The sequence below is a fragment of the Muscardinus avellanarius genome (assembly GCF_963383645.1).
Source record: "Muscardinus avellanarius genome assembly, chromosome: 7".
NCBI classification, from domain to species: Eukaryota; Metazoa; Chordata; class Mammalia; order Rodentia; family Gliridae; genus Muscardinus; species Muscardinus avellanarius.
In genome coordinates, this window is record NC_137793.1 from 77,500,159 (window position 1) to 77,512,064 (window position 11,906).

Genomic DNA, 11,906 nt, shown 5'->3' on the forward strand with positions numbered 1-11,906 from the left:
AGAAATGATCACGGAAGGAAGAAAGATGGCTAAAAAGGAAGAGGAAGTGGTGGCCATAATGGAGGCGGGGCCAGCAATGACCATGATGGAGGTAGCATATGGAATTGGGGCTAACAGTGGCCCAGATAAACTGGGACCCAGAGGCAACCCAAATGAATATGGGGCCAGTGGCCACCTGGATGGAGTAGGCCTAGGGGCTATGATTAAAAAGGCCCCAGTAGCAATGATTAAGGACGGCAGGACTACCTTTTCTGTTGGTCACCCATTTCAGGGCCCATGTAATGTTAGCTTTGCTAAAAAAAAAAAAAAAAAAAAGAAATTAAAAAAAAAAGTGTGGAGCTGGGTGTGGTAGTGATCCCTACCCACTTGTAATCCCAGCATTTAGGAGGCTAAGACAGGAGGATTGTGATTTGCGGACAGCCTCAGCTACTTAGTGAGGCCCTCCACAACTTAGTGAGACCCTGTTTCAAAATAAAGAAGAAAAAGTAAGGCAGGGGGTGTAAATCAAAGGTAGAATGCCCCTGGGTTCCATCCTCAGTCCCACAAAAAAGGGGGGGCCACAGAGGCTTCCCCCCAGATTTCAAAGAAAGGCCTGGAAAGCCAGGAAATGTGTGGTTGGGTCAGATTCCCTGAAAGCAAGCTCAAACAGGGCACTGTGTGAAGCTGTGAGGGTGAAGCCAAAGTTGCAAGGAACACTACCTCTATATTGGATGTTACAAGCATCCAATATGCAATGTGATCCCTTGTGTTTTACAAGGAATCATAAGAGTTCACTTTGAGTCTCAGAGAAGACTTTAAACTTTGTCACTTTTCAGTAATGCTGAAGGATGGGAACTCTTGAAGAGGACTAAAGGCATTCTGCATTCTGAGCTAGGCATGAGCTCTTAGGGGCCAGGGGCAGAATGTTCAAGTTAGATAAAAAAAATGTCCCCTCTTTAGGGGACATTTAGCTCTCTAAAGAGCTAATATAATTGAGTCATGAAGGCTGTCTTCCCAACAGTGGATAAATCTATTGTAATGAATTTATCTAGGTGGTAGCCCTGGGCGGTAGGGTGTGGCTAGAGGGGTGGGCCCCTGGGGGTGCAGCCTTGGGGATTACATATGGTTCCTCCTCTCCCTGCTCTCTTTTACTTCAAGCCTCCATGATGTGAGGAGCACAGCCCATGATGTTTTCTCTCTCTCTCCCTCTCCCTCTCCCCCTCTCTCCTTCTCACCGCCATGCTGAGATCCCTGGCTGCTGGCCTCTGACTAAGCCCAAAACTGTAAGAAAATAAATCTTCTTTTCTCTAAGTTATGTGGTAAGGTCTCTATATTATGGCTGTGAGAATGTTGACAGGAATATCTAAATTTACACAGAAAGAAATATTTTTAATTTCTCAAAGACATTACTATATTAATATGACTAGTAAGTGTCTAAAAAGATATATTATAGATTCTATTGAAAGCCTGCAATCAAAATGGCACTGATGTTTGTATTTATTTCCCCTAAAAAAGACAAATACCACCGGGTGTGGTGTTGCTTATAATCACGCTTATAATCCCCACGCTTGGGATGCAGGGACAGGAGGATCACGCAGGTTCAAAGCCAGCTGTGCTGGCTTAAGAGATCCTGTTTCCAAATAAAAAATATAAAAAAGGTCTGGGAGTGTAGCCTGGAGGTAGAAGGGTTCCATCCCCAGTACCACCAAAAAAAAAAAAAAAAAGACAAATACCTTTGTAAAGTGAAATAAAACAGAATTATTCCATAAAAAATTGTAATATATATATTAAATAAATAGAAGATTAATATTATATAATACTTTTCAAAGTAGTATAGCCATCCAGTATTTTATTTTTATCATGTTGTTTATTTATTACTATTACTAGTATTTACTGAATATAATGCCTACTAAAATCTGGAACACAGTTGAGAATGCCAGCACAGTTTTTGCAGTCCATCTGCTTAGTTCATACCAGTTGTAAATTCTGAATTAAGGAAAACAAATGAGGGCTTGCAATCTATATCATATTGTGCTAAGAAATTAAACTCTTTACTTCAATCATCATAAGAATCCAGCCTGGTAGAATGAAATAACCAATGACCAAAAGCAGAGTTAATCAAAAACAGCTGTAGGATACACTCTCACAACTCAAATACTCCAAAGTGTTCTTGCTAAGTCAGCCCTCCTAGAGATTAAAATTCTAAGTATGCAGGTAATATTCCTAATACCTGTTAGTTACATTCTTTTGTCTTCCAGAAGAAATCTAAGTCAACCAAAAACTAGGGATTGGAAAAGCACTTTGGCAGAGCAGAAGGAACAAGAGGATCAGAACTGTAAGAAAAGGGGGCGCAGGAGGACTGAACAGTGGCTCCAGCACTAGCAAGGAACTGCTTTTCTTTGCCAGTTCAGTACTAAGCCAAGAAACAGCAGCCTTTAAATGTGCCTGAGTCAGCGCTTTTGCCTATCCTTAAGACAAAGATCAGACTCATGCCTTGTCCTAGCTGAGGCCCATAATAAACAGATCACAAAGCCACTGGCTCCTCCAAACTCTCCAGAGTGCTATCTTATGGTACCTACTTCTTAGTGAGTATCACCAACTTTCCGTAAAAGGTAATTCAAGCTGGGCATTGTGGCACATGTTTGTAATCCCCGTGCTTGGGAAGCTGAGACAGGAGAATCACACAGGTTCGAAGCCAGCCTCAGCTACTTAGTGAGGATCTTAGCAACTTAGTGAGACTCTGTTTCCAAATAAGGTATAAAAAAAAATAGGTCTGGGAGTGTAGACTAGAGGTTGAAAGCCCCTGGGTTCCACCCCAAGTACCATCAAAAAAAAAAGTCAATTCAAAAGCACTCTTTTGGGTGCTGGCAATGTAGCTTAGTGGTAGAGGATATGTTTGCATGTGTGACCTGAGTTCCATTCCCAGCACTGCCAATATGAGAAAGCATTCTTATCTAATTACTATCATAACAATAATTTGAAATCACTCTTAGGCATATGCAAAAGAGTTGTCTTTCTTTTTTATAATTATTTTACTTTTTATTTTTTGCAATACTGGGATGGAACCTAGGGGCATTCTACCTCCAAGCGACAACCCCAGTCCTATATTTTATTCTTTGTTTTGAAACAGGGTCTCATTGAGTTGCAAAGGGCCTCACTAAGTAGTAGCTGAGGTTATCCTTGAACCACAATCGTCCTGTTTCAGCCTCCCAAATGCTGGGATTACAAGCATGTGCCATCATGCCCAGCTAAGAGCTATCTTTTTTTTTTTTTTTTTTCTTGGTGGTATTGGGGTTCCTGGAAACCCTTCTACCTCCGGGCTACACTCCCAGACTTATTTTATATTTTGTTTGGAAACAGGGTCTCTTAAGCCAGGGAGGCTAGCTTCGAACCTGCACAATCCTCCTGTCTCCGCCTCCCAAGTGTAGGGATTACAAGAGTGTGCCACCACGCCCAGCAAGTTGTCTTTCTTAAGAGTGCAGTCACTAGAAAACAAACCTACAAAAATTATTCAATTCTTACTACTATATTTCCTAGAAAAAAACTAGTAACAAAATAAACCCCTTAAGAAACCTGTTCAGATAAAAAGTTAAATATAAATTTCAAGGAGCTACTTTTAGGAGTTTTTTTTTTTTTTTTTTTTTTTTTTACAGGAAATAGGATTTATTGCCGGGTATGAGTAAGGAGGGACGGCATAATGTAAGCCTTCACAAGTGTGGGACACACTATCTGTCCAGAGGACCAAGACCAGGTATATGACCCCACAGCCATCCATGACAAGCTGCTTCTTCACCACTAAGTCTTCAAATTCATCCACATTAACCCTGGTAATACTCCACTTCTTTTAGATCTAGATCTTCTGGTAGCCAGGGAACCGGAACTTGGTCCATTTGGGGCCTTAGTCACATGTTCTTTGTTCTGCCGCTTGGTGCAGGTGGACATGATGACCTGGCCAATGTGAACCCTGGCCACTGTGCTCTGGGACTTTTCAAAGGCAGGCCCACATATTGTCTGGAGTCCAGGAACATTTCAGGTCAGACACATGAACGTCCTGCTGCTGTTTGCAACCACTGCATGCTAGGCCCCACAGGAATGGAGTACAGCTGGCTGCCCAATGAGCCATGTTGCTGTACTTAAGTCTTCTGACAGCAACTTCGCCATCAGTGTTCAGCTGCTAGTTTAGAATAAAAACAGAGCAAAGTATATAAAGTGAGCATGGCATGGTGGTGCATGCCTGTAATCCTAGTACTTGGCAGACTGAGATGGGAGGATGGTAGGTTCAAGAATAACCTCAGCAACATAGACTCTTGGCAACCTAGCAAGACCCTGTTTCAAAACAAAAAATAAAAAAGGAATAGGAGAGTATCTTGGAGGTAGAAAGCCCGTAAGTTTAATTCCCAGTATCATAAATAAATTAAATAAATAAATAAATAAGGCTGGGGTATAGTTCAGAGATAGAATGCCTCTGGGTTCCTACTCTCTAAAGGTAGGATAAATGTTATGGGATATACAAAAATGTAAGGCTACACTATACTGAACATTTTTCATTTGGTGATTAAATAAATGGCACATTCATCAACATAATGCATGCAAGCCAGGCCTGGTAGTACATGCTTATAATCCTAGCATTTGGGAGGCTGAGACAGGAGGATCCAGGTTCATGGTCAGCAGCTACGTAGTGAGGCCCTTTGCAATTTAGTGAGACCCTGATTCAAAATAAAGAATAAAAAATCAGGCTGGGGGTGTAGCTCGGAGGTAGAGTGCCCCCAGGCTCCCATCCCCAGTACTGGAAAAAAAAAAAAAATATATATATATATATATATATATATATATATGCAATCCTGACTTTTAGATTAAAAGGAAATCCATAATTTCATATAAATAAACTGACTTCTTTACGCTGCATTTCACCCACAACAGAATTACAACTCTGGCAGGAAGAATAAGTACCTCAAGCACCCAGTTCACATAGGCAACTATCTCCTTACCAAACTGAACCATCTCATCACAAACAAATTCTCCCATCACCTGCATCTCAGCTCCTCTCTCCCTGGTTCCCCTGCTGAGCTGCCCATGTCACTGGCAGGCAAGAATATTAGGACAGGTTAACACTTGCCACCAGGTAGTCTGGGCCCAAGAAGCAGCACCTGCACAAACCAGATTTAGATATTTTATATTTTTTAGTTCCCTAAAGAAAGAGAACTCCTATTTAACATAGATAAGTCAACTGGACAAATATTAGATACTCAACTTTCCAATAAATTTTCATGAAAGCTATAGTAGTTATTTTCAAAACATTTCAATCTTTTGAAAGTAAGTACTATTGATTGAATGTTTCTCCCTAAAACTCATATGCCCCAAATATGACAATATTTAGGAGTAAAACCTTTGGGAAGTAATCAAAGATTAGTCATTAATTTAAAAAAAGATTTCTCTCTCTCTCTCTCTCTCTCTCTCTCTCTCTCTCTCTCTCTCTCTCTCTCACACACACACACACACACACACACACACACACAGGATAAGATGAAAAAAAAAGAAGGCAACCATCTTCAAGTCAAGAAGTGGGCTCTCACTGATCACTCTATCAGCCAGCACCTTGATTTTCCAGCCTCCAGAACCGTGATAAACAAATGTTGCTTAAGCTGCTAAATCTATACTGTCTTGTTTAACAGCCTGCACTAAGACAATACAGAACTGCAGCTTTCTACATTATTAAAAATCCTAAAATCTCAAGAGAGAATAAAGAAATTATAGCAAGTTACCTCTAAATAATAAATGTTTGCCCAAGTTGTTTTTCCCACATCAAATGTTATTATAGCACCATTCTAAAGTAAACCATTTCCTACAGCTTCAAGGAAAATAAAAATCTAAATGTTAATGAAAGTTTGCAGTTTAAAATAAAATCTTAATATGTGAGCATTCAAGATGTCAATAAGAATGTTTTTTTAAATCCATTTACAAAATTTTGGTATGTGAGAGTTTTGAACTGAACAATATGAACAGTCAAAGGAAGGGTAAAATAAAAGTAGGTTCTAAAAAATAAGAAACAGAACTTGAGAACCATGATTTTCCAAAAAATGTAAGCATAAATCCATTTTACCACAAAATAATCACCTTTCTTACCCTCATGATTACTCTATTTGTTGGAAAAAAAATCTCCAGATTAAGCCAAAACCAAGTTTTTTTTTTTTTTTTTTAAGAAATCTTTAAAGAGCTACTGATGAAACAACTGGAAATAACAATTCCCATTACTCTAACACTGGGCATTTGCAATAATGTAGGAGGCTAAAGGTTTCAAAGCTAGTATGATCTTTATTTCCTTTTTAGTAAATTTTCCTTTAAATTATTTAAAAGTATATGAACACATACCACTTTCAAAACAAACTAACAAAACTAAAAATTTAAACATGTGAGATCCCATATTAAAAAATAAAAGCCAGATGGGCATGATTGCATACACTTGTAATCCCAGCATTTGGGAGGCTGAAACAGGACTGCCATTCGCAGACAGCCTCAGCTAGTTAGTGAGGCCCTTGCAACTCAGTGAGACCCTGTTTCAAAATAAAGAATAAAAAATAGGGCTGGGGGTATAGCTTGAAGGTAGAATGCCCCTGGGTTCCATCCCCAGTACTGAAACTGATGTATATTCCCAATATAACTCCAGTCTATATAACTCCAGTCTAACTTGGGACAGGTATTTTTGCAGAACTGAACAAGCTGGTTTTTAATTTCATATGAAAATGCAAATGATCCAGGATAGCAAAATAACAATCTTTGAAAAGATGGAGTACTTAGACAACCTGATTTCCAAATTTAATATAAAGCTACAGTAAACAAGCTGTGTAGTAGCAAGAGCAATTAAACCAAATGCCCATACCAAGATTTATTTATGAATGTTCACACTAGCTGTATTCAAAATAGCCAGAAGCTGGAAGCAACACAAATTTCCACAGGTAAATGAAAACAAATGCAGTCTAACCATCTAATGAAATGCTAGTCAGCAATAGAAGAGAATGAAATCACGCAACAACATGAATGAACTTCAAATAATTCTGCTGAATGGGAAGAAGCAGCCAGACCAAAAAAATAAAAAATAAAAAAATAAAAGTATAGACTGTATAATTCCTTTTATATACAATTCTAGAAAATGCAGCCTAATCTATAATGACAGAAAGCAAACCAGTGGTTACCCAGAAAAAGAGTGGGGCAGGGAAGCTGACTGCAAAGCAGCACGAAGGAACTTGTGCAGTGATGGCTGTGGTAGTGTTTACACAACTAAAAACATTTCTCAAAACTCATCAAATTGTACGCTTAATACTGGTGAATTTTATTCTACATAAATTATGCCTCAATATAAAAAATAAAATCATATGGTAGCCCTATCTCTTAAGAATAAAAGCAATACCTATTGCTTCCCATACTCATGGAATGAATACAGGAAAGAATTACCACTCAATGTTGTTGAGAAATTTGTATTACAATATGAAAAGTTTGCAAACAAAACATGATGAAACAACCAAAAACACTGTTGATGGTTCTTATATATCTCTGTCTCCTTCAACTAAAGAATCAAAGAAACTTTACCCAAGAATTTCTCAGTTCTGAATAAGAATACATACTCTAGATTTAAAAAATCAAGAAGCAACACAGAGTTTAATTAGAGAATCTGTTGCTAAGCTTGTACCTGCCAGGTTCCAGAGAACTACAAAGTACAAGGTTTCAGATTTAAGAAGAAAGAGCTCTTTTACTACCCAAAATTCAACATTGATACTTTCAATAAATCTAATTCTACTTGCAAAGAAATAAATCTCTAAGGATCAAAAATATTGAAACTTTTTAAATCAATAGTATAAAACATACAGAAGACATTTCTAATTTTTATCTCATGAAGTTCTCAAGGGAGCACTACTTATCTAATTAATTCTCCTGAGCAAAGATGTTTTTCTCCTTAATTTTCAAAAAATTATAAGTATTTTACTTGTTTTATAATATTAAGCACAATTATTTTTAAAGTAACTCTCTATGTTGACTCTCAAGCCTTAAATTGAAAAAATAAATCTGTAACGTAAGCAATATAAGAGGACATAAACATTTGCAGGGAAGAAAAAAAGGGAGTGTAAACAATTTCCAAGTTCAAATAACTATAGCAATATGCAGCATCCATATGATCACATTTGGCTAACTCTAAGTCAGTGTACTACTGCACCTCCTAATTTATATTACCATAAAAGTTAATTCAGTAAGTAGTTCACAACTTAAGATACACACAATCTGGTTATTTCCTTTTACAAAGTAAAAATACAAATAATCACCATATTCAGGGCTTCCAATTTAAGTGCCACATACACACACCTCCAGGCCTTTGTGGGCTCTGCCCCTTTCTTCTACCTTCCATGCCCTCTCTTTTTTTGGATTATTCCCATCTTTCACCACCTGTCTTAATTAGAACATATTCCCTGATCCCTTGAACGAAAGCAGGCTCTCTGTCTCCTGAATTCCCACAGCTCGTCTCTGCAGTGTCTTATAGCACTTAACGCTTTCTTATACCACCACACTTTCAGTGCAGTAAACACTGTTCTACCATAAGCATCACTCAAAGAGTGCTGTGATTTATCCAGCCTGTATCCCTCATAGTGCTTAGTGCCTGGAACTAAACATTCATTGGGTATGCTATCTAGAACAGAGAACAAAACGTTGAACAATGCTTTTTAGGCACTCTGCACCCTCTATTGCCTTAGTTGATAGGAGGAAACATCTACCAGCAATAATTTAAGAGGCACAGACATATATGCCAATTAATACAATATACTTTGGGTAAGAATTACAATAGGATGGTGTAATGAGGACATCATGCCAGTTGAACATTATTCTGATTCTATAAACTACATGTTAGAAAATCTGAGCCTAAATCTGTGAAGGTCCCAATGACCAAAAAGGCTTCCAGAGTGAGAAAATAGGGACCCCCCCTTAATGTCATAAAATTTCTTAAGCAACATGAAACTAACACTCCAACTGTATAACAATCTTATTTCCAAACAGACAGCAGCAAATTTCCTCCTATTCTCAGCAAAGTAATCTACAAAAACCAGACCTGGTTTCCTCATTATCTTCAAACAACTTGTTCATCCTACCATCTCACATTTTTATGTAACATGTGCACCTAACATGCCCCAAACTCTGCTTATCTCAATGTATTTTAACCTTCAAGTTTCTTCTCTAGGCCTACTTTCAGGCCTCTATCACATGTAAGTGCTACATTTTACAAATGTATGTTGTATATCATCACTTAATCTGTAACTCTCTTTTTTAAGAACTAACAATAATAATAAACGGTAACATTGAATGTATCATGGAGTTAAGCAGAACTGATTCCAAGCCCCAGATCTGCTACTGCCTTACAAGGTAAAGCTGTGCAAGTAACTAAACTTCCTTGAATTTTAAGTTTCTTCATCACTAAAATAAAGGTTAAGCCAGGAGTGGTGGTGTACACTTGGAATCCCAGTACTTGGGAGGCTGAGACAGGGGGATTGTGCAGGTTCAAAGCCAACCTCAGCTACTTAGTGAGGCTCTCAGAAACTTAGTGAGCCCCCTCCCCGTTTCCAAATAAAATATAAAATAGGTCTGAAATATATATAGCCCGGAGGTAAACGGCCCCTCGGGTCCATTCCCAATACCACCAAAAAAAAAAAAAAAAAAAAAATGAGGGTTAAGCTGGGTGATGTGTACAAAATGCCTAGTATACACACATATATTACATACACATATAGAAACTTATTTAATAATATTGTTCTTGCTTTCATAGAAAAGAGATGCAGACTCTCTTTTAAACTCAAGATGCATAAGGAAATATTTTAAAAAATGAGCACTAAAATTTGGGTTATTAGTTGACACAAAGCAACCTCACAACTTTTAAATGTGCCCTCAAGACAACTCACCAAAGATATTTTCGGTATTTTCTCATATATCGCTTACTGAAAACCATAAGGGAAAAAAAAACCTCAAAAACACAGCCCAGACACAAAAGTCCAAGGTTGGCCTTACACTGACATCTTTCTCCAGAATCTGCCTCCAAGAGCAAACCTGACCGCTGAATAAAACATTACGAGAAGAAACACTTTCTATTACATAAACTAGGAAAACATACGATTAACATTTTTAATCGTGCATTATTCCTCTAGAGCAAGCAAAACCACTTCTGCAAATGTGGTTCTAAGAGAAAGTCCAAAAGGGACCAAGGCTGAGTCATCAACGTAAAGCCATCAACCACTGCTCCAGTGGGAATGGGGACTCGAGGACGCCCCGCTGCAGGGAGCTCCGGGCACCCCACGCCCAGCCCCGACCCAGCCTTCCCGAAGTACCCACCTCCCTGTCACCTGGCACCTGGCACACCCAGCCTCTGCTGGGCTCTGACCCGGAGTCAGGGACCCTGATACCGGGGTCCCCAAACCAGCCCCTCAAACCCCATCTAGAGCCCAACACCAGCACTCACCCGGGCGGTGACCTTATACACCGTGTAGCCCCTTGGGTGTCGCTGGGGCTCGGTGACAGTGTAGAAGCGAGCCAGGTCGGCACTCCGCTCCCGGGGAGCTGTCATCCTCCCGCTGCCGCCGCCGCCGCCGCCAGCCCGGAACCATCGGGGCGACAGGGCCGGCGCGGTCGGATCCCTCGCACAGCGAGGCGCCAGGCGGCGAGGAGGCGGCAGCTCCCGGAGTCGGGCGCGCAGTTCTGCTTCCGGGTCGGAGGAAACGGTTCCGGGTCACCCTCGTCCCGGAGGAGTTGGTGGAGGGTGAAAGGGTTCTGCATTGAGGTTCGCGCTTGGGGCTGGCTGGAGGTCAGAGCTCGCCTCGCCACCCCAACCGCCGGGGACCTGAGACATCGCCACCAAGTCCTTTTTTTTTTTTTTTTTTTTAATAGTGCTTTGTACAGATTGAACCCAGGGGCGTTCTGCCTCTGAGCTACACCCCCAGCCACATTTTATTTGTTTATTTTTTTATTTGGAAACAAGGTCTCTCACTAAGTGGCAGAGGGCATCACTAAGTTCCTGGGGCTGGTCACGAACCTGCGATCCTCCTGTCTCAGCCTCCAAGTACTGAGATTACAGGCATGCACCACTGCCCTGCCTGTTTTTTATTTTTTAAACAGGGTCCTGCTAAATTGCTGACTGGCCATAAATCCTTCTGAGCTGGCTCCACCATCTAATAATAGATTTTTGGGAGCGCTATTATGGCCACGCTGAGCAGAGCTATGGTCCTCCCCAACCCTCCCTACACCTTAGGAACTTGTGTGGAGTCCTGAAGGATGGAGGACACCTCAGCCTATCTTTTCTCTCCTTTCCTGCTCTTGGCCTTTCAGTTTTAAACACCCACAGCACCATCTCGCACTCAAAGAAATGTCCCCTTCTTCATTCTAAAACGAAGCCCTTCTCCTGCACACTTCTCCGTATACTATCCCTGCACAGCAACTCCCCAGCCCTGTATCAATCAGTCTTTAAAACATCTTCTCTGTTTCAAAAATCTGGAGCTTGCATCCCTCAGGAGACAGAAGGGGAAATCTTGTTCCCAAAGCCATACTTCCCTGTTGCAGCTGGTTAATATCCAGTGCTTGGACATTCCCTTTGCCTTGGACTTTTGTTTTTGTTTTGTTTGGGGGGAGGGAGGCTTGTTTGTTTGTTTGTTTGTTTGTTTATTTTCATGGTACTGGATATTAAACTCAGGGGCATTCTGTGACTTGAACTACACCCCAAAGACCTTTTTATTTTTATTTTGAAACAGGATTTCACTAAGTTGCTGAGGGTCTTGAGAAACTGCTGAAGCTAAAAGCTGGGTGTGATGGCACATGCCTGTAATCCCATTACTTGGGAAGCTGACAGGAGGAAGATAGGTTCAAGGCCAGCCTCAGCAAGCTAGCAAGGTTCCTCAGAAACTTAG

The 11,906-nt window shown here is 40.3% G+C and overlaps 1 protein-coding gene across 1 annotated transcript in view; it reads right to left on the minus strand.

Moving 5' to 3' along the window:
• The window catches only part of RPS6KC1 (ribosomal protein S6 kinase C1), a gene marked incomplete at both ends in the record, with an annotated part of 210,424 nt that extends 199,851 nt beyond the window's left edge, over positions 1 to 10,573 (minus strand). Inside the window, one exon of the mRNA XM_080698707.1 lies at positions 10,469 to 10,573. Coding sequence (XP_080554833.1) covers positions 10,469 to 10,573 — 105 coding nt within the window. The remainder of the gene's footprint in view (positions 1 to 10,468) is intronic.
• Positions 10,574 to 11,906: the final 1,333 nt, after the last annotated feature.